Genomic DNA, 22,111 nt, shown 5'->3' with positions numbered 1-22,111 from the left:
TGTCACATCCTGTCTCGTTCATATAATGTGTCGTATCACATCGTACCATGACATGTACCGTGTCCAATTGTATGGGAATGTCATGTCATATTGTGCTATTTCATACTGTGTCATCGTGTCATATCTTGACTCAAAAGTCGTACCTAGGGCTGGGTAATGTTCAGAAATCTTTGATACCTTCACTTCGACACTGGTTTCTGAGTGACACTTTTTTGGTACCAATTTTATGAAGTCAATTTTAACAAAAAAGGAAACAACGTTACAAATTACGGTACAAATCTTGACTCTTGGTTTTCAGCTGTAGTATTTTTCCATCTGAGCAGTTTTCTTATTAAAATAAAAACAAATAATTGCCTCTGCAAAAAAAACAGTTGCAAACAAGTCACAGGTCAGAAAATACTGAGTGCACCATATATATGTTTCTAACTGTAAATAAACTTTCTTCTATTTTTTTTGACCAAATAATCCTTTATTCAGGGTTGGGACTGCCAAAAATGGCCAAAAGAGACAAGTGTAAGCGTGATTCATTTGTGTACAGATGTCTTCTCAGGCTGCAGCATATATCATGGTTCATACATGCTGTCTGCTTGCTTGTGCTCGTGCATGAAGTGTAAACAGCACACCTCTCTGAAGCGTGCCAATGCTGCAATGAAGTGAATTGTGCCTGAGCACGGCACACTTGCAATCATGCTAACCAAACCAATTGGACTCTGAATGTTTTAGATAAGGGAGGAGCTCAGCACTGAGCCCAGCGCAGCTCGCTGAGAAGCAGGGCGTGGTGGAGATCAATACATGCTTTCACGTCAGTTTCCAAACTCTAGAAAAGTCGCTGGATTTGTTGGTAGTCGCCTTTTTCAACAAAAAAAAAGACGTAAGAGGGGTCTTAAATGTCACCAAATACAGCAACAGAGCTGCTAACTTGGCAACAACCTTCATGCCGCAACCACCTGTGATGTTACAGCCAATCACCAATGGCATTATAAGATCTTGATCACGTGATTAACTCTTTGAGCTCTAAAACTTGGAACGAAAAGATGAAGCATGTTTTGATACTCAACACTGCCAAAGCGTTTTGGTTGGTGCCATAAAAGAACTGAAGCTGGGTATCCAGCCTTAGTCTTGTCATATCACGTTGTAGTAGGAGTCTTTGTGTGTTGTTTTGTATCATACCACAATGTGACATGTTGGACGATTTAGTACTGTGTCTAACTGTATGATGTTGTGTCATATTTTATAGATATGTTTTATATTGTGATAGACTGTATGGTGTTGTATCACATCGTATCATATCTCGGATGCCGTATCTAAGCAGCAACCTCCGATATAAAACTACAAAACGAAGCAGAAGTGCTAAAATCTGCTGTTTCTCGAGTGACCACTTGAGGCTGGCTCAGGAAGTACAGGAAGTCATAAACACACCAAGCCAAAAAAAAGCTGTTTTCAAAGCAGAAATTAATCTGTTTACAGCCTGGTATAAAAAATGTCTCCTGTCTAAGTCGCTAAATTCACTATCAGCACACACTTGACGGGGGGTGATTTTCTCTCTGCAGTTTAGAAGATATTAAGATTGCAAGTTCACCTAATCAGAGCTCAGTTCACGTGACTTATGAGTGTCCTAAAGCTGTTAGTGTAGAGACTCAAAGCCCACCCATTTTTATTATGGCCACGGTAGCCAATCTGCTTCAAAATCTATTTTAGAAACAGACGAGTGACGTCAGGGAGACTACGTACAGTTATTATACAGTCTATGGTCATATTTCAAGTCGTGGTATGTCATGACATATTGTGACATCATATTGTATCATTATAAGTGGTGTCATACTGTGTGGTGTTGTATCATGACGTGTTGTATGCCCCCCCCCCAACAATATATATTTTTTTAATTATCATTATCATTTTTTTTTTCAATTTTGTTTTGTTTTGTTTCGTTTTGACACAGTAAAAGCCTCAAGAAAATCCCATCCCACCAACAGCACAAAAAACTTTGGAGGACTAAGCTTATACTGTGCCTTACAAAGAAAAAACAACTAAATTTACACGAACCTACAGTAAAAATCTCACAAAGAAGTCAATTATCAATTGACTGGATAATATTGGTGAAGTATGTTTACCTAGCTCTGTTTCTGGTACTGTCTGTTTCTTTCTGGGTTATGCTGAGAAATATAGTACAAGATGTCGTAGTACAATCCAAAATGAAAGTCTAAAGTCTGGAGTCGGGTTACTGACCTCTAGGATCTGGTTCTTCTGCGGCTCGTTGACCTTTCCAGCCAGGCAGCAGTGAGAGATTGCGTTGTGGATGATTGGCTTGTTGGACTTGGCACTGGGCTCCTTGAAGAGTTTGGGACCTTAATGAAGGAAAAGACATAAAAATGATGTAACACGTGACAGGAGAGGAGATAAACAGCGAGAGGGATGACTGTGGATTAACTTAGAGGCTCTACAGGTTTATGTTACACAACACTGGGACAGATAACTAGGATCTATTTTTTTTGTTCAGAGACGACAGCAGACCTGACATTAATGCTGTGTCACCAAACATGAAAACACAGCGACAGATGTATCTGACAGTAACAGGGGGAAGTAAATCAAATGAGCTCACCGGTGTATTCAGCCATGGAGGTGATGGAGGATGCAGTGGAGCCGTTGTCCCAGTCTCTCTCTGCAGCTCGACTGTTGTTCCTGCTGCCTGGAAACGACTCGACAGAGTCACAGCTGAAAGATGAAGAAGTGATGAGACCAAAGAAGGAAGAGCTGGAACGTAATTTACAACAATAATCTTCAAAACGAGTTGTCAGTAATTTACCGCTGGGATCCAGCCCCTCCAGAGTTGACGCTGTCGGCTTCGTTGGTCGCGGCAGAGGCGAGGGATAGACTGGAGCCTGACTGGGCGTTGCTCAGGTTGTCTGCTACATGAAACAAGTAGAACACATTCATTTATCTGCTACAAAAAGTGGAAAAAGTTTCTCAATATGTGAACTTATAGCTAAAACCTCCTTAAGTAGGTGCGGGGAAGTTGCATGTGGCAAAAGAACGTGTGACTACGGGGTAAAAATTGATGCAAAAAATGGATGTAAAATTGATGCGCCATATCACAACGTGTTGTGACGCAATGTGTCATATAGCATCATGTCGTATCGCTCAGTGACGTATTTGGTGATATTGTGTCATATCCAACATGTTGTGTCTTATGGTACTATGCTGTATTATCACTTGTGTCGTAATGTGACATGTTGTATGGTATGTCCTGTGATGTGTGATATGTGTAAGTGTCGTGTCATACAGTGTGATATCAAGTTTTGTTGACATTTTGCGACAAGCTGTGTTGGAAGTGTTGTAACATATCCTATCACACCGTGACATGTTGGGTTTTGTGTCAAATTGTGTCATATCAAGACTAGTGCTGTACTTGAATGATTAATTAGATTATTAATTACACCGCAAATAAATGCGTTATAAAATAAATAAGTTAACACAGGTTAACTCATTGGCTCCCAGCCATTTCCAGAGTATCTTGAACGATCTTTCAAGACTCAAATAATCTTGTTTCTCTGACTATGTAAACACCAAAACTACCTAAGAAGAGTGGACCCTCATCTTTTATGTCTTTCTTCCTGTTTTTGATCCAAAAAACCTTAAGAAGATATGACATTAAAATGGGGTTGAATAGATTATTTACAAACCCTGTAATTAATTAGATTAATTTTTAATCGCCTGACAGCACTAACCAAGACGTGTTGCTTTACATCCTGAAATATCTTGTTTTATTGTATCAAGACCAGATGTGTTGTATGCTGTTGCCACGCCATATCGTATAGTATCATGACTTTCAGAGGGATTATCAGTCTATGTCATAAAATTGCACACACATCTTAACCACAGAAGCAGTGTTTAGCTCTATTCATTCAGACGAGATAGCGTTTTTTAAACACTAAATTCAACCTGTTATCAGCATCAAAATGAACGGCTGCTCCATGGTCAGTTGTCAGAAACGATACAACACAACAGAGACGTCTATCATGTTTTGATCGTAACAGAGCAACCAATGTTTTGGAGTTAATAGTGACCATGCTAACCGGTAACTCTCAGGACAGTATCAGTGATTAACAGCCAAAAGGCACCAGTTAACAGGGTCACACTTTACAGTGAAACACCAGCGACGTCCGGGGTGTGTAATTTTCCTGTCTTTATCCAACCTCAGTTAACCAGGTTTGACCACAAACAAGCAATATTAACTGCTGACATTTAAAATACAGATTTAACTTTGCTTATTTAATGAAAAGTTGGTTTGGGGCTGAGAATATGAACAAACATGAACTCAATATAGAGAGGAAATAAGTCTATTAACCCTGAAATACTCAACCATTAATATTCTGATTTGGTGAAGTTCTCTGGATGTAGTTTTCTGGTTCTTTTATCATGAACCTGGTCTCAGACTCAGCAGTCTGTGTGCTCTTTTTGGTCTGGGAGGGTTTCTGATTTAATGACACACGTTTACGTCCTGGTCTGTCACAGTCTGGTAAGTGTCCACGGATAATGCAGCTATAAACATCAAGTGACAGTTGTGTGTTTGGATTGCTCTCTGGGGTCTGTTGTTGATAATCACACGATCTTTCAATGAGGACATATTGTGACAGATCGTGTCGAGTCTTAAGATCTTACGTGTGGAAGAGCACTTGGAGAAATTGTCGCTGGAGGACTCCTCTCTGAAGACGGACTTGGGTCTGTGTTTCTGCTTCGGTTTGGGCGTTTTGGGCTTCACCAGGCCTTGTTCTTCAAACATCTCCTGCTGCTTCCTGCGCAGATACTCCTGTTTGATCAGCTCCCGCCGTGTCTTCTCCTCTTCTTTGCGCAGGCGGTCCTCTTCGGCCTTCCGTCTGCAAGAGACCAAACATTCATTTCATCATCCTACGGAGAAAAACCTGTTAGCAGAGTTATGATGTCAGCAGAGAAAGCTACCTGGCCTCGTCTCGTTTGAGCTCAGACTCTGCTTCCAGCTGTTGTTTACGGATTCGAGCCTCTTCGGCTTTCTTCTGCTGCTTCAGTAAAAACGCTGCTCTCTTCTTAGCGAGCTCATCCTCAGCTTTCTGATCATCCTGTCAATGAAAAAATAATCAAAATCACCTGGTTAGGAGACAGTTTCAACAGTCTTCTCTTTGTCTGGCAGTAAAACAACAAAATATCAGGTGTGAAGGCTTCACCTTGAAGAAAAAGCCGAGGCCTGATTTCTGCTCTCCATCGTCCCCCTCGGTCGTCCTGTCCTCAGCGCCCTCCTCCTCGTCTGGGGCCTTCAGGTCCGACAGGTCCACCTCGATCAGGTGGGCTTTGCTGCGCTGCGCCTCCTCCGCTGGTTGACTGTCTTTCCCTGAAACGTCTGAGGTGTTGAGCTCAGACTCCTTCTTGTTGCTGGACTGGCTCTCGTCGAAGGACACTTCCAAGACCGTCAGGTCCACCCGGGTCGGGAGGCGCACGTTGGCTTCATCACGCAGCCTGTAGGTGGCGCTTCGAACGTGTCCAGAGCCCGGTTTGTCGATTGTCTCTGCTGCTGCTGCTGTGGGGTTTCTGGGGCTGTCGGGTTGCTCCGTCCTGGGGGACCTGCCCCCAGTTAACTGCCTCCCATGTGGGACTGTGTCTGACCCGCTCTGGGTGGGGGTCAGGGTCCTGGAAGCCTGCCTGCTCTGCTCCTTGGCTATTTTAAGCTCTGATGGTTTGGACCTGGAGCTCCTGCCTGAGCTGAGCTTGGGGGGTTTCCTGGTGGAGGTGGTGCCTGTGCTTGAGACGTGCTCCACATAGTGGTAGCTCCCTCCAGCTTTGGCGTCATTGTTTTTGTCGCTGGAGAGCGGCAGCGGAGCTGCGCCAGGCGGGGACTGTACATTCTGCTTCATCAGCATCTCCTGCTGCAGGGACAGCTGCATCATCTGCTGCTGGATGCTGCCGATGGCGTCGTTCAGCAGCTCGATGGAGCGGCTGCACTCGTTCAGGTCCAACTCTTCATCCAGGTAGAAGCTGCCGCTGTTTCCTTTCCTGTCTGCTTCTAAGGCACCAGGTGGGGGGGGTCCCTGCACCTCTTTGTCCCCCTTCAGGGCTTCTACGCACATGTCATCTTTGCTTGGCCCTTTCTCCCCTCCCTGCTCGTCTTTGGAGATGTCAGCTTTGAGCGGGTTGGGTAACGTGTCGCTCTTGCCTCCACCTTTCTTCACGATGTGCAGAAAAGCCGCTTTTCCCAGCTTCTGCCTCTGCCTCGCTGACAGCACCTCCATCTTCTTCTTCTGGTGCTCAATGGCACGCCGCTTCTCCTCCAGCTGCATTCGAAGCTGGACAAGCTCAGAAGCAAGAACATTCGCGCCGCCCATCCCGTCGCCCGATCGAGCAAATCCTCCCAAAGGTGAGGAGGGGCTCTGGTCTCTTTTCAGCCTCCAGGAGGACGCCAGGGGCCCGCTGCTTTCTGAGCCATCCGGCGTGGTCCTCTGCGAGCTGGAGGCACTGGAGCGCAGGTCGTGGTTGCTGCCGAAGCGCTGCTGCTGGGCTTTACGCTCAGCGAATGAGGTCATGCGGATGCTGCCGCTGGCCATGCTGCTGGCCTGGGAGTGTCCGCTGAGACACGGGCTGGAGCGCCCACTCCCGCCGTTCATGTCTTTGTCCTCGTGCTCTTTCACATTCATGTCCTCTTGGAGTTTGGCTGATTCTTCTTCTTCGTCCTCCTCGTTAAAGGCTTTCCTGCGCCAGTTTGGGTCTTTAGTGGTAACAGCTTCATCCAGGTCCTCTTCCTCTTCATCTAGGTCTCCCAGGTCAGCGTCCAGACCTGGGCCACACTTTGGTTCTTCTGAGTCTGAGTGCAGGTAGAAGCCCCCAGCTGGCTCTCTGGACGTGGGCTCCACACTGCTGCTAACGATGGGCCTGAAACCGTCCTGGCTCTGTGGAGGCTCCTCCAGCAGTCCAGCCTCCTCACCAGGAGGGGGAAAGGTCTGGTTCAGGATGCTGGGAGCTTTCCTACGAACAGCAGATGTAGATCCATCTCCTCTCCGCAGAGAGCCCCTCCCTGAAGAGCGGGGCCCCTCACCACTCTCCTCCTCCTTGTTGAGGCATACAGACTTCTCTTTGGCCGTTTTGAGCACGGCAGGCATCAGCGGTTCTAGGTAAAAGCTATCTGTTTCAGGCTCTGTGGAGGGTTTGAGTCCCACAGGGGCAGCTGCCTGCGTCCCGTCACCTCGTTTAGAGACGACAGAACTCTCAGTTCTGACGGCTGCCACCAGAGTTTCTTCTTCATCCTCCACGTTGACATTCCCCAGGAGCCCGTGGCCGTTGACTCTGCGCACGGGCGCCTGCTGAGGCTGCTGGACGGGCGTCTGGTGTTTGGGAGTAACAGAGGTGACGTTGGACGCCAGGCTGTCCTTACTTATGGTACGAGCCAGACTCACACTGTCGCCAGATGCCACGTCTGCGTCGCTGTCTGTGGCTGAGTGTAACAGGAAGGGGCTCATCGTCGACAGCGGTCTGCAGAAAGGAAACAAAGAATTAATCATCTGTCAAGCACGTGTGTTTCCAGTTTTCTTGCAATTTTGTCATCTTTGTATTTAGAGTGGGTCACTACTTTGAATGGCTCATTTGTTGGTCATGGACACCAAACTTTTTGCGTCTTCAGTGATGTTTTTACAATTTTTGCTCCTAGTTTTGACTGGAGATCCTACATGTAACCATGGCTGCCTTGTTTACATGTGAAATCAGCTGTTAGCCCCCTGTAGCATGTCAATGCTAACTAGTGCAAGACCAGATGTTTCCCCATAAGGTGAGGAAAAGGAGGTGAGGACGACGTGCTGGTTTTCAGGTGTGAGTTAAGAAGTGATGACATCGACCTGGTCATCGTCCTTCCATCCATCGTTATTGGGAACGTAAGATCTATCTCCAATAAGATGGACGAGCTAGCACCAGAGGGAATACCAGAAGGCAGAGTAGCATCATGCTATTCACAAACATGGTCTCTACCTCTGTCTCTTTTCGGGCCATGCAACGACAGAACCCCGAGCTTGTCCATCCACTTGGGTCAGAGAGTTGGAGCGGTTTCTGGGACCTAAACAGAAACAAACACAATGCTTCAGTACAAAAACAGCTGCACATCCAGGTCATGTCACGACAAGTTGTGCGAACGTTACCTGAACCATCTTCTCCATGCTGCTTTTGTTGCCTCTGTCTGAGGGGCAGGAGTGGGTGTGAAGGGCTGAAGGTGGGACCCCCTTTACTGTAAGACAGGAAAGCAATGATTTTCATTAAGAATGCAAGATCCAAACCATCCAACAGAGCAGGAGATCAGAGTCTTCATTGGATCAGACAAGTTTGCAAGTAAGGCCCAAGAAAAACAGCTCGTGAAACCCTTTCCTTAACCCAGACAGTGAAATAAAATATTTAAAGAGGGAGTAGTCTGCTTTCCCATATTGTAAACACTGATATATTTCTGGCTGCACAAGATCTGCACGAGAAAGATCATCGCACAAGGATCTCCCAACTGGTTCATAGCTTGTTGGAGGGGTGGACCTCAGAAAACAAGTCTTTCCATAGCTGCACCATCAACAGGCCTCCAGAGGGCTGACCAATCAGAAGTTAGGGGTTAATGGAGCAGGAAGTCTTAAAGAGACAGCAGCTTAATTAAAGAGGCTAAAATATGTTTTTCTAAAACACCAGTGAGAGAAAGATGGGGATTTGTTGGCGCTGTAAATCATGTAATGCTCCAACCGAGACAACAGAAAGACTGAAATAAGACTTCTTAAAAAAAAGCACGATACCCCCTTCAACTAAAAAACAAACAAAAAATATCTGAGACCTTTATAACTAATCCACAACAATGCACCCTCAAAAAGTCATTTTCAGCAAACTGTGTGCACTACTGTCGAACTGGGTGAGGAGAAAGACACAGGGTTAGGAGCGGGAGGTGCGTAGGAACATCGACCCACTCTTGTAGGAGCGACTTAAACTTGCTTAGCGTCATGATGAGTGGAATGAAAAGGAAAGCAAGTGAAGACTTACAGGGAGTCAGTTTCTTCAGGGTGCAGGAAGTACCTGTTACAGACTTCAGGGCTGCTCTGGTTATCAGCCACACCAGGGCTGGCCAGGAAGCTGCGCTTGGTGGCGTTGGAGATAGGCACTGATGGACGGGCACTCTTAGGCTGAGCAACAGCTCGAGCTGAGGGAAACAGGGGCGGTTACTTCAGGTGGCACAGGGGCTAAAGCTTGATTTCATAGCACTGGGTGTAAAATAAGCAACTTTTAACTGACAAGTAGCTAAGTGCTAGATGTAAACATCACATCACAAACAGAGGGATAAGAGACAGAAGGAACAGAAGTAAAAGGAAGAAGTCAGCATTGCTCACCATCTTTGAACTCTTGGAGATCTCTAGGCTGGACAAACTCTGGCTTGACCGTCTCAAACCACCAGAAGAGTTCAGCAATGAACACCATCACATTGTGCTGCAGAGAAAGTACAGGAAACATGTTACTGAGACTTCGATTTATACTTTAGATCAAGGGTCTACAACCTGTGGCTCTTTGACTCCTTTGCAGTGGCTCCTTGTAGCTTTAAAAAATTATTATTATAACAAAGATTTTTCATTTTTCTTACTGAGGGTATTATGTAATCATGAGTTAACATTTTGTCAAACTAAATCTGCATCCCATCTGTCAATAAAGCCTGCCACCGCTCTACCTCACCTCCTACAACATCAACAGCCCACCAACTTTCCATGCACCTGTGGCTAACCTCAAATTTTACAGCCCAGGAAAGATAACTAAATCTACAAAAAGACAAATCTGACAGTAAAAACAGAATTTACTTCTATGTGGATGGGTTCATTTAACTGACAACTTTGCATACATGCTTGATATGAAGCAAGACATTTGCAAACAACAAAAGAGATAAGTTCAGTGCTATTAAGTTATCAAATTCAAAGACCCCTTTAAATTCTATTAATTTTTGCAAATTTATTTTGTTTTTCTTTTCTAAAATTTTTACAAATATTTAATAATATTTTTTTTTTATTTTGCAAATTTTTAAAATTTCAATCTTTTTTTAAGAATTGCGTTCATTTTTTTTTTAGTTATATATTTTTTAAATTTGGGGAATTTTTAATTTTCAAAATTTTTGGAATTCTTTTCTTTTTTTTCTTTTTTTTCAACAGAATTTAAATCAATTTTAAAGAATTAAGTTCAATTTTTTAGAACTTTGTTTATTTTATTGAAATTTGGGGATATTTTTGAGTTTTCTTTTTTTTAATTTTTAATTTTTTTGTTGCAAATTTTTGAAAATTATTCTAAGACTATGTAAATTTCAGAAATTTCAATAGTTATTTTATTTTATTTTTACAGTTTTTTTCATTTTTAATGTTTTGTTTTTATTAAAGCTAAGCAAATTGTTTAAATTCCAAAACTTTTTAACATTTTTTCATGTTTATGAAAAATAAAAAGACATACAGTTTCTTAAATTCAGAAAACTTCTTGTTTATATAATTATTTACAAGATCTTAACTTTGTTTAGATTTTTAAACTTACAAATCTCCATTATTGTGAAGAAAAAGTAGTAGATTTTGTAGCTCCAGAATAACTTTAATCCATGTGAGCTGAGGAAAAATGGCTCGTTTGATAGTACAGGTTGCAGACCCCTGCTTTACATCAAATGAATTTTTAAAAACTCCATGAATGATAGACCCTAACTGCAAAAGCCTGATTTGGAGGTTGGATGCTCACAGTAGCATTGCTTTTGCCCAAAATGTCTCAGACTAGTGGTGTAAGTGTGTATAACCGACTTTCTAAATGCTTCGGAAAACAGTTTTTCTGTTTTTGTACCTTAAGCACCAGCGGTGAGTAGAGCATGTCCTCTGTGGTCAGATAGAAACTCTTATTCAGGTACTCGTTGGCAAACTCTCTGAGTAGCTGAATGTTGTAAAGGCTGTCAGCGATGGAGGGCACTTCCTTCAGGCAAATATCTGATGAGAGAGGCAGAGAGCAGACGCGTCAGAGCTCAGTGACCTGCTGGTTATAAATGTCACACTGACTCGACGGGGACAGTAAGTCATGTGCAAGCACCAAAAATAGACTCACACATGGATATTAAATTCAATGTGCTCGCAAAAAAAGCTTGATGCTGACAAGAGAGACCTCCTGAGGTGAAGTGATGATTGATAGTTATTAAACTCAGACGTACCCTCCAGCTTCATGAGGTCTGGGCAGTAGTAGTGGACCACGGTGAGCATTGCTGCTCCGTCACAAACATCCCTCATCAGGTCTTCCAGCAGGGGGAAGAAGGGCAGCTGTCGGCCTGAGGCGTGCTCCCTTCGATAGCGCACCTAACCAGCAGGAGAGGAGCAGGGTTAAACGAGGAGAACATCAAAGTCAGAAGTTAAGTCACAGAAACAACACACAACCGTAGTACAACCACTGGTACACTCATCATAAAACATCCGAAATGCAGTGACCACGTTCACAAGTACAAACCTCCTTTGTGCAGGATCTACTTCTGAACCAGTCAAGCATATGTTGATCAGGGATGTTTTAGCCCCAATGTATGTTCTCAGCTAACACATCAAGGTTCTCCCTAGGAGTTTAGAGGCTTTTCTGTAAAGATTATTAAGCCAAGACTCCTCTTTCACTGGTCAAAACATTACGTTTGATTTTGGTGCTGAGTGACGGCACCTGATGTGGTGTTTTAGGGGAGAACCCTGAAGAAAATGTTTAGTATGAGTAAATGAAGGTGGAGGTGTTATGAACACAGAGTGGATGGTCAGCCTTCTTTAGAGGGCAGTTAGAAATGGAGTCTTCACAGGCCGTCTGACTGCAGGGACACTGGGGTAATCAGTGGCCCACTTACAGGAATGAACGTGTGGTTAGGAGACAAACCCACTCACCCCAGCTGCATTAGTTCTGGATACATACAGCTAATAGGCATTCATAGAGTTTATATCAGTTTCCACGGCTAAAAACACAACAGACTTTAACAATCTACAGGGATTATTTGAACAGGAACGTTCACCAACAATAGAGAGTGTAGATGAACTGCAGAGCTACTCATGGACTGTACATTGGACATGTTGCCAGAGCCCACCGCACTGACTGGGACCTCAGCGTTTTTCAGATATTCACCTCAGGCTGGGAAAAAAAAGCTCCTCCGTAACGACTAATCAAGCTGACAATCCGTTGTACTTGAAAAAGAAGCCGAACGATATTTAATGAACCTGGTTTGGAAATAATAACCCATTCAGCCTCACAGTTTTTCTTGCATTACGGTGTGAAAAAATTCCCGCAGTTAAGCTCCGTCAGAGCAAATAAAAGCAGGTTGTGTGAACATATTGAAGTGATCCCCAGGTGTCCTACATCACATGTACGACACCAGTCCACAGATCTGTCTCCTATTGGCTCATTTCACACATACTCCTGTCAGAGACACGCCTCCATCAGTTTATGAAACCCAGCTCATCCATCCATGAACAGGAGACGCCAGGAGAACAAAAACCAAAACTGAGCTGATGGACGTTTTTTTAATGTTTAGTAGTGAACTGTACAAAGATCCTACATTTATTTAAGGCAAAACTTCTTAAGAATTTAATGAAGAGAGAACAAAAGACACAAAAAAAAAGAGAAGAAAAAACAATAGAAAAATGAGACAAAGAAAAGGAAAGACAAAGCAAAAGAAAAACTGAAATAAAAGAACAAAAGATAGGGTAAGGCAAAAAATGGAAAAAAAGAAACCAACAGATTGAAAAAGAGCAAAAAGAAAGGAAGTAAGAAAATAAAGAATAGCATATCACAGAAAGAGCAAAAGAAAAACTTAGGAAAAGAAAGAATGAAAAAAGAAAGAAAGAGCTAAAGAAAGAAAAGAGTTATGGAAAGAGAAAGAATAAGGGAAGAAAAAGAAAGAAAAAATGACAGAGCAAAAGAAAGTTAGAAAGAAAGGAACAGACAAAGCCAAAGAAGAAACAAAGGAAAGAAAGATAGCTAGAAAGATAGAAAAAAAGAAAACAATAAAAAAAAATGAAAGACAAAAAAAGAGAATAACAGAGTGAAAGAAAAAGTAAATCAATTTAATCAAAAAACAACACATCAGAGGAAAGGCAAAAAAGAAAGAAAAAACAACTGGTCAGAAGAGGACAAAAAGAAAGAAAAAACAAAAAACACAAGAAAGAAAATGACAAAGAAAAAGAATGAAAGGGCAAAAGAAAACTGATAAAGAGACATCAAGTAACTACACATCAAATGAAAGGCAAAAAAAGGAAAAAGAAAACAACAGATCAAAAAAGGACAAAAAAGAAAAAAACACTATATTGCATAAGAGGTAAAAAGAAAAAAGTAAAGGGAATGACAAAATGAAAAAGAAAGAAAAATGAAGAAAGAAAGAAAGAAAGAAAGAAAGAAAGAAAGAAAGAAAGAAAGAAAGAAAGAAAAGGTTTCAATGACAGGCAAAACAAAAAAGAAAGAATCACAAAGCAAAAGAAAGTCAGCAAGAACAGAAAAGTCATTGCATTAGAAAGAAAGAAAAGAAAGAAAGGGAGGGAGAAAGAAAGAAAGAAAAAAAGAAAAGAAAGGAAGAAAGAAAGAAAGGGAAAAAGAAAGAAAGAGAATGAAAGAAAGAAAGAAAACCCTTCAGTGGTCACATATCTGTCAGAGTGCAGTCAGTCTCTCAGGTGTGAGTCTGTGAAATGAGCCGGTAATAACCAGAGGGATGTGGGACACCTGGGGATCACTACAACATAAGACATTTTTTGGGCTCGTTGGTCTTTAAATGGAAAAAAAAAGTTTAACTGAAGAGAAAGACTTGGACTTTTAACCATAGAATGTCATTATTTGTCATCAGTACTTTAGCCGTACATTCACTGGTAACTTCTCTGCTCTAAACTGACGTAGTTTCAGTATGAGCTGAAATGTTCAGACTGCAGACACCAAGAACGAAACCCTCATCTAAAACCAGAGCACAGATCTGTAGATGATGACCACACATGACTTTATGATTATACAACACAGCTGAGCTGCTAAAGAGTGTTTTTAGATACTGTGACACCTCACAGGTCAATTTCAGGACACTTAATCTGACAAATCTACTGTCAGAGGTAGTCCACAAGTCTGAGGGAAAACTAGCAAACACAGTCACAGAGCTCTACCACCACACATCAGGGGACTCCTCCTGACTAACAGGTAACACTGTACCCATCTGGAGAGCTCCTCTGGCTCCAGCATGCTGTGGGCCAGCTTGTGCATGACATCAGGCTGACAAATACACAAACAAAGCAGAGATACTGTCAGAGGAGACCGTGGGCACTGTGGAAACAGTGTGAGTGAGTGTGTGAGAGGGCAGGAGTAAGAGCCCGGAGGGAGGGATGACAAAGCAGATCAGTGAGAGGTGGTGTCCAGTGATGGGACTGCAAAGCAGAGCGGAGGAGAGGAGAGGAGAGGTGTAGGTATGGATTTGCTCTTAATCTCACTGGGCAAGCAAATATCAACACGCACGCAAGCACAGCCAATACACACGGCTTACTGCAGCTTGGGATGAGATAGCACACACTGCGTAGCTACGACAGAGTCAGAGTAACCTCACACCTGAGCCATAAATCTGAGGAACTAATAAAAGAAGAGTAAACTTTCTCCCCCTTGCCGATACACTGGCTACAAGCAGCACAGAATGAGCTTGAATGAGCCATGGTGGAGTGTGCACGCACATCAACACAGAGTTACGCGTGCAAGGGGGAGACGGGGGGAGAAGATGGGGTTAAAGGGGGTCACGGGGGCTGGCATCCAACTTACAGGGACAAGCTTCCAATACCATTTGGAGGGAGACTATCCAGTTTGCAGGGACAAGAGAGGGGGAGGGGGACAGATGAGGAACAGGAGCAGAAAAATTAACAGGTCAGAGACAGGAGGGTTGGATCTGCGTCCGGGTCACACAGAGAAAAAGAGAGCAGGGTCAGAAGGTGTCATATTCCTTATCAGAACAAAAGATTCCTGTTCTTGTTTGATAAAGATTTATCCACCTGGATAAAGACGAGGAGGGAAGTTTCTTCTTAAAGTCCATTAAAGCTGGAGATAAGGTCTGAACCCTGGAGAAGAAGAAACCTGAAGAAACTTTGAGAAGCTTTACCTTTTGGTGGCTGGGAGACTCCAGGGGGTGGTGTTTGACTTTGTGCTCCCTTTCCATCATCTCTCTCATCTTCATATTAACCTGCAGAGTGACAACAGCACATCAGTGACGAGTCAGGAAACAAGGTTATTATCTCAGCCAACTCTCTTGGAGACTCTGCTTTGAGACCGTCAGAAAGAAGTGACGTAAGGATGTGAAGTTAGACCAAAAAAATTAGAAAACATAATAAAAACAACAAAAATTGGCCAAAGAATCTGGATGTTGAGACAGTGTATTGGGGCTACTTAAAGAAATTGAAAAAAAAAAACAACACAACATTTTTTTTGAGAAATTAATCTCAAAATCTTCAAAAAAAAAAAAAAAAATTTTCGCAGTTAAATCACAAATTGACAACTTTTTGAACTCGAAAACTTATTAGTTTATCAAGTTGTAAATTTCCGACTATAAAGACTAGTGAATTGTGAGTTTTCACAGATTAATATTCAGCTTTAAATTTGTAGGTTGTTATGAAACTACGTACTTCACGGCAAGATGAACCCAAGATCTACCAAAAGCCGCTTCTGGACAAGACAGTTCTAGCGCCAACTACAGGCCTGGCATGGTTATTACTGCGTCTTAGCATTTTTAGATGAAACATCGTGTAAACAGTGCCTGAGTTTACACCACAGGCTGAAAACTCAGGCAGATTATGTATATCAGGCCTGTTGGCTATGGAGAAATAACAAAGATTGCAACCTTGCCCAATCAGAGGCACAGCTCAGGTCATGTGACCAACTGGCGTCCTATAGCTTTACTCAAAGCCCTTGCCACTCCCAATATGGCCGCGATGCCTGATTTGGTGTCAACAAGACTATCTGCAGAACAATAAAGCATGATCAAACACAGCTCTACTGCCCTCTACTGGTGTAGTGGTGTGTTGCAATTACCTTTAACATCCTCTGAACCGAACTGACAGCCTTATCAGACTGTATTTTTGAGTTGGACTCAGCAGTAAGGAGGTCTTATTGGGTTCAGCACAGAGTCGTTGCATTGTTAAAAGCATTCGGACAGTGAAAAGGCATTTACTAGTTTAAAAAGTTGTAAATCTGTGACTTTAAAATACATGAAATTTTTTTGTTGTTTTTTTTAATTCTCAAAAATTTATTTTTTTGTTAAAATTTCTTTAGTGGCCCTAATATGCCATCATGGGATACTCTGTACATAACTAAATAAAAATAAGTTTTAAAAAAATGCACATCACCTGGCGTCAATTTATTTTTTTGTTATGCATTTTTTTAATAAAGTAGGCCATCTATTGTCTTGAAGTATTTTTTATTTTATTTTCCTGTTGGAAAACATTTATCTGTTAGTATTTTGACGTTCAGAGCTTTGAGTAACAGAGATTAACTGTAATATGTTTCTGTGATGAAAGTTGAAATTGTGGTTTAAAACCAAAGTCATACCCAATATATGCTAACTGCTAGCATATCAATGCAATTTCACTTCATTAGCATCAAGCTAGCACTATTTTTTCCCCATATTGTTTTTAGTAAATTAAGAGCTGTATAACATTTTGAATGTTTTGAATGGGAATCTGGTGTGACGGAGTAATCCACATTTCTTTGTGTGTTCAGGTACTCAGTAATACTTCAAGCTGAAAATCCTGAACCAGAGTTTTCTTGGGGAAACTGTTATCCATATGCTAAGCTAAGATAGCTGGGGCGTGAAACAAATGAAGGAAGGAAAGTGAGATCATTACATCAATTCATGTTGTGTGATTGAAGACATGCAATTTATACATTTTTCTTTTTTTAGTGTAAAAATATCGAGGAATTAAATTGACTGAGGTCAAAACCCAGAAAAATTGGATGTGTCTAACCAACGTAACTCTGAAAGCAACTTTTATTTTGAAATTTTTACTCCATATTCTGATGTCACTTCCTTCTGACAGTGGAGGGAGTTGCTTAAACTGAAGGTCTTCAGCTGGACTGTGTTGGAGAAACTGGGGTGTGTAGATAACTTCATGTTTACACCCTCTGTCAGATTATTATTGTTTATCTGTCTACAACTTCATCAAAATGTTGATATTACTCTCTAACTTCCACTCTCCCTCACATCTCACGTTTCATTCTGGTCACAGAAAAGTCTAAGGAAGGGAGTTTAATGTTTGGGAGAAAGTGAGTTTAGCTTCAAATGTAGACTTGTGTTTCATAGAGAGATTATAAGTCCAAGGAAGCTCTGCTTCGTGCTGCTGCTACGTGCGCTGAAATCTCTCTTTCATGTGTCCTCTGCTGTGTTTTTCCTCTATCTGCGTTCTTTTGATATCCTCATGCGTACTTGAAGAGAAATCTGTTCCCTCCAGGAGGAATCCAACTCAGAAAATTACTTTTCTATAATCTTCTTCTCCAATTATGGTCACTGGAGTTCTAAAAAAAAATAGGTTCCTGGAAATATTTACTCTTTTCTTTCAGTGTCTGTGACTATGATTGGTCAAGTCACTGAAGTAGTGTTTATAATTTCGCAAATATTTAAGTTATGACTCACACAGATATGCCGAACACTGCTGATTTTATGTTCTCTTTAAGGCTTGCTGCTTTTCTCAAATGTTTTATAAATGTGGCCTGGATATGTTGAGTTAACTGTGTCCTTAATCTACCACATTTTGTTTCTTTATAGGTCATACTATGAACGCACATTATCGTGAAGATATATTTAGCATGTGAACACTTTTACAGGCAGCTAAGGTGTGGAAATTTACTCCCTTATTACAGAAAATGTCTATCAGCAGGTATCACCCGGCCTCTCTGAGACAGTGTTGATCTGTGGGATGATTTATGGACACACTGAGTCATGACTTTCGCTGCCTCAGGCCTCGACTGCAACATGAGCCTCTCGTGTGTGCCACAGATCCTCTCTCCTATCTGTTGGCTCCTCGTAGCAAGCAGTGACAGAAACAACACCTTGTGCTGTCAGTGAGTCTTAAAGGCTTGGCTCAAATGTGTTTGCTGTTTCTCTTAAAGTGTTTGACTGCTTCTCTTGTCGTCTTGATCACCTTGTTGATCCAGAAGACCATTGCGTCCTCCAGGTCGAAGGGCAGCTCCTTGGAGGCACTGAAGGTGGAGAAGCGTTTGACAGAAGCCACCACTTTCTCAATGCTGATCATCTCCACCGTGTACGCCATCATCAGGGCATCGATCATGGGCATGTGAGCGCTCTGTGTGGGGGAAAAGAGAGACACAGAATGATTCAGTTTCATTGGATTTCTTCCCATGTAATTAACATCAAAGCTGGAGGCAAAGCAGCTTTGACTGAAAACTGGTGCAGACCAAACAAACAGGAGACACGGAGGAGCGTTTGGTGCATGTTTACTCTTTATTCCCACAGGAAATAAGGAATATCTAAGAGCAATGGTTACGTTTAAATGTTTAAATGTTTAAATGTTTAAATATAACCCTCAGTGATTTGTTCAGCTCCCTTTGAGGACACAAAATCCAAATCTGCAGCTTTAACCTTAAGATCGATAAACAAACTTTGATGTGTAAAACTGGTAGAGAGCAGAATTTGAAGTGTTTGATTTAACATCCATAAAATATGTTTGGACAACACACAGAGAATATAAAACACAAACTTTTCAAGAACATCCAAGTTGAAATAATCAGACCAACTTTAAGTTTCTGGTAAATAATTCCTGGGAACCACACAGCTCCTGTGCTCCATCGTTTGTCTGAAGACTCAGGTAGATAATGTAAATCAGACCAGTGACAGATGGAGAAAATAAAGGTTATTGCAACACACCACCAGGCCAGTAGGGGGCAGTAAGACTGTATTTGATCGACTGTTGACACATGAAAGGAGACAAATGTAGGGTTGGGCCCTTTCAAAAGCAGTAATCCTTTATTTCTCATGAGTTTTTTCTACTATCGTAATTGGGGCTGGTGGTTGTGTTTTAGGTGGCCATGCGAGTTTGTTGTGTTGCCTTTTTTTGTTGCTGCACACTGGCTCGTCTGTGTTGATGGGCTAACCTTGCTCACTCTGTTTGAAGCCAAATTATGTCTACACTGGGGCTGTGGCGTTTCACGGTACCTGTGTTGCCCTTGATGAGCTCACAAGGCTCACTTTCTGCATTCTGTGTGTTTACGCTAGCCTGATGCTAGCGGCCCCACGTCCCCCAGGAGACAAAGATTTATAGATGACTGACATGAGGGTTCACTCTGTTCATTCTGCTACGGAACAAACGCAACATGACTGTTTTAAAAGCGAGAGATGAGGAAAACAAACATTAACGCACATGGCAATATTATGAGGCTGGCAAAATTATTGAGTATGAGTCATTTATCGTACGATTGATTTACCGAACATTGTCAAGCGCTAGTGGGAAAGGCATCCCAGGTCGAAGCCGTTAAAAAAAAAAAAAAACAGCCTCAAGTGGGGACACATTGGACTGCTCCCTGGTCCAAAGCATGAAGACAGCAGAGATGGACTGACAAGTGCTTCAGCATAAAACCGACCCTGTTCAATGATGACTTTCAGAGGGATGGATCATTTTCAAACAGCTTAAGGCCCCATTTACACGACAACGTTTCATCTGAAAACGCTCAAACACAGTGAAAAAAACCTGCATCTACATGGAAACACAGAGGGACTGAAAACACTGCAGTAAGCATGCCAGGCCTGTAGGTGGTGCAATAACTGTCTTGTCCAGGAGCCGCCTTTGGTAGATCTCCAATGAAGTAGAGTTGAGCCGATCATCTGGTGTATTGGGGAATACCAAGCGCAAAAGTGGAGCGACAGATGCACATTTTGTTGAAAGACAGTCAGCAGATTCAGCAACACAAGCACAACACGGTAGTTTGGGACGATCAGTACTGTTACCCTGTTGTATGCACTTGTGCAAAACAGAGTGTGACATCAGTGTTACCACTAATAATGCCAGCTTACTGTTTACATGGCAACGGTATCTGTACGCTTCAGAAAAATCCCACTCTGGAGGCCATTTTTCAAAAGTTTATGTTTTAGGTCAGCTGAAACGCCGTTTCTGTGTAAACACGAGGCTGAAACGCAACAAAACTTTTGCGTTTCAGCCTTAAACGGTGCATTTTACGTTGTAGTTTAAATGGCCCCTAAGACCCTCACAAAATCTTGATCTGATGAGAAGATTATGACGCACCTATATCAAACTAGACCAGGACTTTTTCTGTGTTTCATCAGCTGTTGTAAACTGGATCTCCACTGACACATTCAGTTGAAGGTCTCCAGTTTACAGGGTCACTCTTTTAACTGGAACACCAAGAACTGACAGAGACACACTCACACTATCAGGCTTAAAGAAGACTATTGTTCAGGAGGTACTAAGGGGCCGTTTACAAAAACAACCGTTTAAGGGTGAAACGCAAAAGTTCTGTTGCGTTTCAGCCTCGCGTTTACACGGAAACAGTGTTTCAGCCGACCTAAGACGCAAACTTTTGAAAAAGGCCTCCAGAGTGGGATTTTTCTGAAACGCTCCCGACACCGTTGCCGTGTAAACAGTAAGCCGACGTTCTCAGTGGAAACGCTGATGTCACGCTCCGCCCGTGAAAGCGCATACAACAGAAAAACAATAGTGTTGTTATGATAGTTGTGAGCTACTTTGTTGTGCTTGTGCTATTTAATCTGCTGAATCTGCTGACTGTCTTTCAACAAAATGAGCATCTGTTGCTCCACTTTTGCTCTTAGCATTCACCAATACACCAGATGATCGGCTCCACTCTACTTCGATGAAGATCTCCCAAAAGTGGGTCCTGGACAAGACAGTTACAGCGCCGGCTACAGGCTTGGCATGCTTACTACAGCGTTTTGAGTCCCTCTGCGTTTCCATGCAAATGCAGATTTTTTTTTCACTGTGTTTAAGTGTTTTTAGATGAAACGCTGTCATGTCAACGGGGCTTCAGGCTCAAAGAAGACCATTGTTTAGGTTGTTTAGGTAAAACATGTTTATTACCCCTGAACTAAGTGTAGACCCTAGTTCCTGTGGTCAGATAACACCTTCAGGCAGTAATATTAACATTGACCAGAGGGATCTGTTGGATAATTGATTACAGGACAGTCTAAGCTTTGAGGCTCTTGTAGCTTTAAATAAACTATTAGGGTTAATCAAAAGTTAAACCTCTCGTTCAGCACAATGGGTGTCTGCCCTTAAAGCTGCTCTCTTTATCCTAATGCAATCAAGAGACTCAGCGGGGGCCCGTCTCCTTAAAATCCCTCACACCTGGTTCCTCCAAGCCAAAACTCTGCCTCTGCACAGCCTGGGTGGGACGATTACCTACCACATCATAATAAAAGTGCTGAGTAACCCCCTTTTCACATCAATCCCTCTAAAACCCCCTTTTATATTAATACCTGTAACCAAGGGTGACTCATTATCCAAAACAAACAACGGGGAAGTAGCAGCTGAAACCATTACAGGACAAGTTCAGACATGATACAGTTTTCGTCAGTGCTCTGTGGAACGTGCTGCCAGCTTAATCCAATCACTGATGGAAGTGCTCAGAGATTAAGCTTGTTAATGTAACGAATGAGGGCTATTCAGAGCCATCGTCACTGCAGAGCTTTCACCGACAATAACAGAGGGAATCTACTTCCAGGCAAACAACAACACTGATAAATAAGAAGGAGGAGAAAGGATGAAGACTACATGGAGGAGGCTCAGCTGGCTCATTGGTGTTTTGTTGAGCTGTTTAATGTTTTCACAGGGAATTCAAGCCTTGCAGGTTAAAACCTGAATTTATGTCTTTAGTCACGTTTACTCAATCCATCTGTCATCGTTTCACTTTTAATGTTTAGTGCCCTCACATCTTGATTACAGCGTGTCATAAAAAGTTACAACATGTTCAAGTATTGTGGAGAAATAGGCTACATCTTAATAAAGGATCAGAAATAACGTGAAAACATCCACTTTGACAGAGACGGAGGTGAGAGTTCGCAACAGCCTTACAGGCCACAGTTAGCTCATGTAAACAGTTAGACTTCATAATAAATGTTTTCAGACCT

The 22,111-nt window shown here is 42.3% G+C and overlaps 1 protein-coding gene across 3 annotated transcripts in view; it reads right to left on the bottom strand.

Moving 5' to 3' along the window:
• camsap1b (calmodulin regulated spectrin-associated protein 1b) overlaps positions 1-22,111 on the bottom strand; it is a 41,380-nt gene that overhangs the window by 2,087 nt on the left and 17,182 nt on the right. The window contains exons 4-18 of one of the 3 annotated variants that reach the window (XM_074669740.1): positions 18,138-18,299; positions 15,107-15,187; positions 14,773-14,805; positions 11,186-11,327; positions 10,828-10,967; positions 9,360-9,456; positions 9,016-9,172; positions 8,148-8,233; positions 7,981-8,065; positions 5,199-7,491; positions 4,957-5,093; positions 4,660-4,874; positions 2,804-2,906; positions 2,600-2,712; positions 2,227-2,345 (exon numbers count right to left, since the gene is read on the bottom strand). In XM_074669740.1, coding sequence (XP_074525841.1) covers positions 2,227-2,345; positions 2,600-2,712; positions 2,804-2,906; positions 4,660-4,874; positions 4,957-5,093; positions 5,199-7,491; positions 7,981-8,065; positions 8,148-8,233; positions 9,016-9,172; positions 9,360-9,456; positions 10,828-10,967; positions 11,186-11,327; positions 14,773-14,805; positions 15,107-15,187; positions 18,138-18,299 — 3,963 coding nt within the window. The remainder of the gene's footprint in view (positions 1-2,226; positions 2,346-2,599; positions 2,713-2,803; positions 2,907-4,659; positions 4,875-4,956; positions 5,094-5,198; positions 7,492-7,980; positions 8,066-8,147; positions 8,234-9,015; positions 9,173-9,359; positions 9,457-10,827; positions 10,968-11,185; positions 11,328-14,772; positions 14,806-15,106; positions 15,188-18,137; positions 18,300-22,111) is intronic. The other 2 variants (XM_074669741.1, XM_074669742.1) reach the window with 2 other exon arrangements.

This window comes from Halichoeres trimaculatus, unplaced genomic scaffold, assembly GCF_033239565.1.
Source record: "Halichoeres trimaculatus isolate MK-OKI-2021-1 unplaced genomic scaffold, fHalTri1.1 fHalTri1_scaffold_5, whole genome shotgun sequence".
Taxonomy (NCBI): Eukaryota; Metazoa; Chordata; class Actinopteri; order Labriformes; family Labridae; genus Halichoeres; species Halichoeres trimaculatus.
This window is presented reverse-complemented; position numbering and strand designations above follow the sequence as displayed.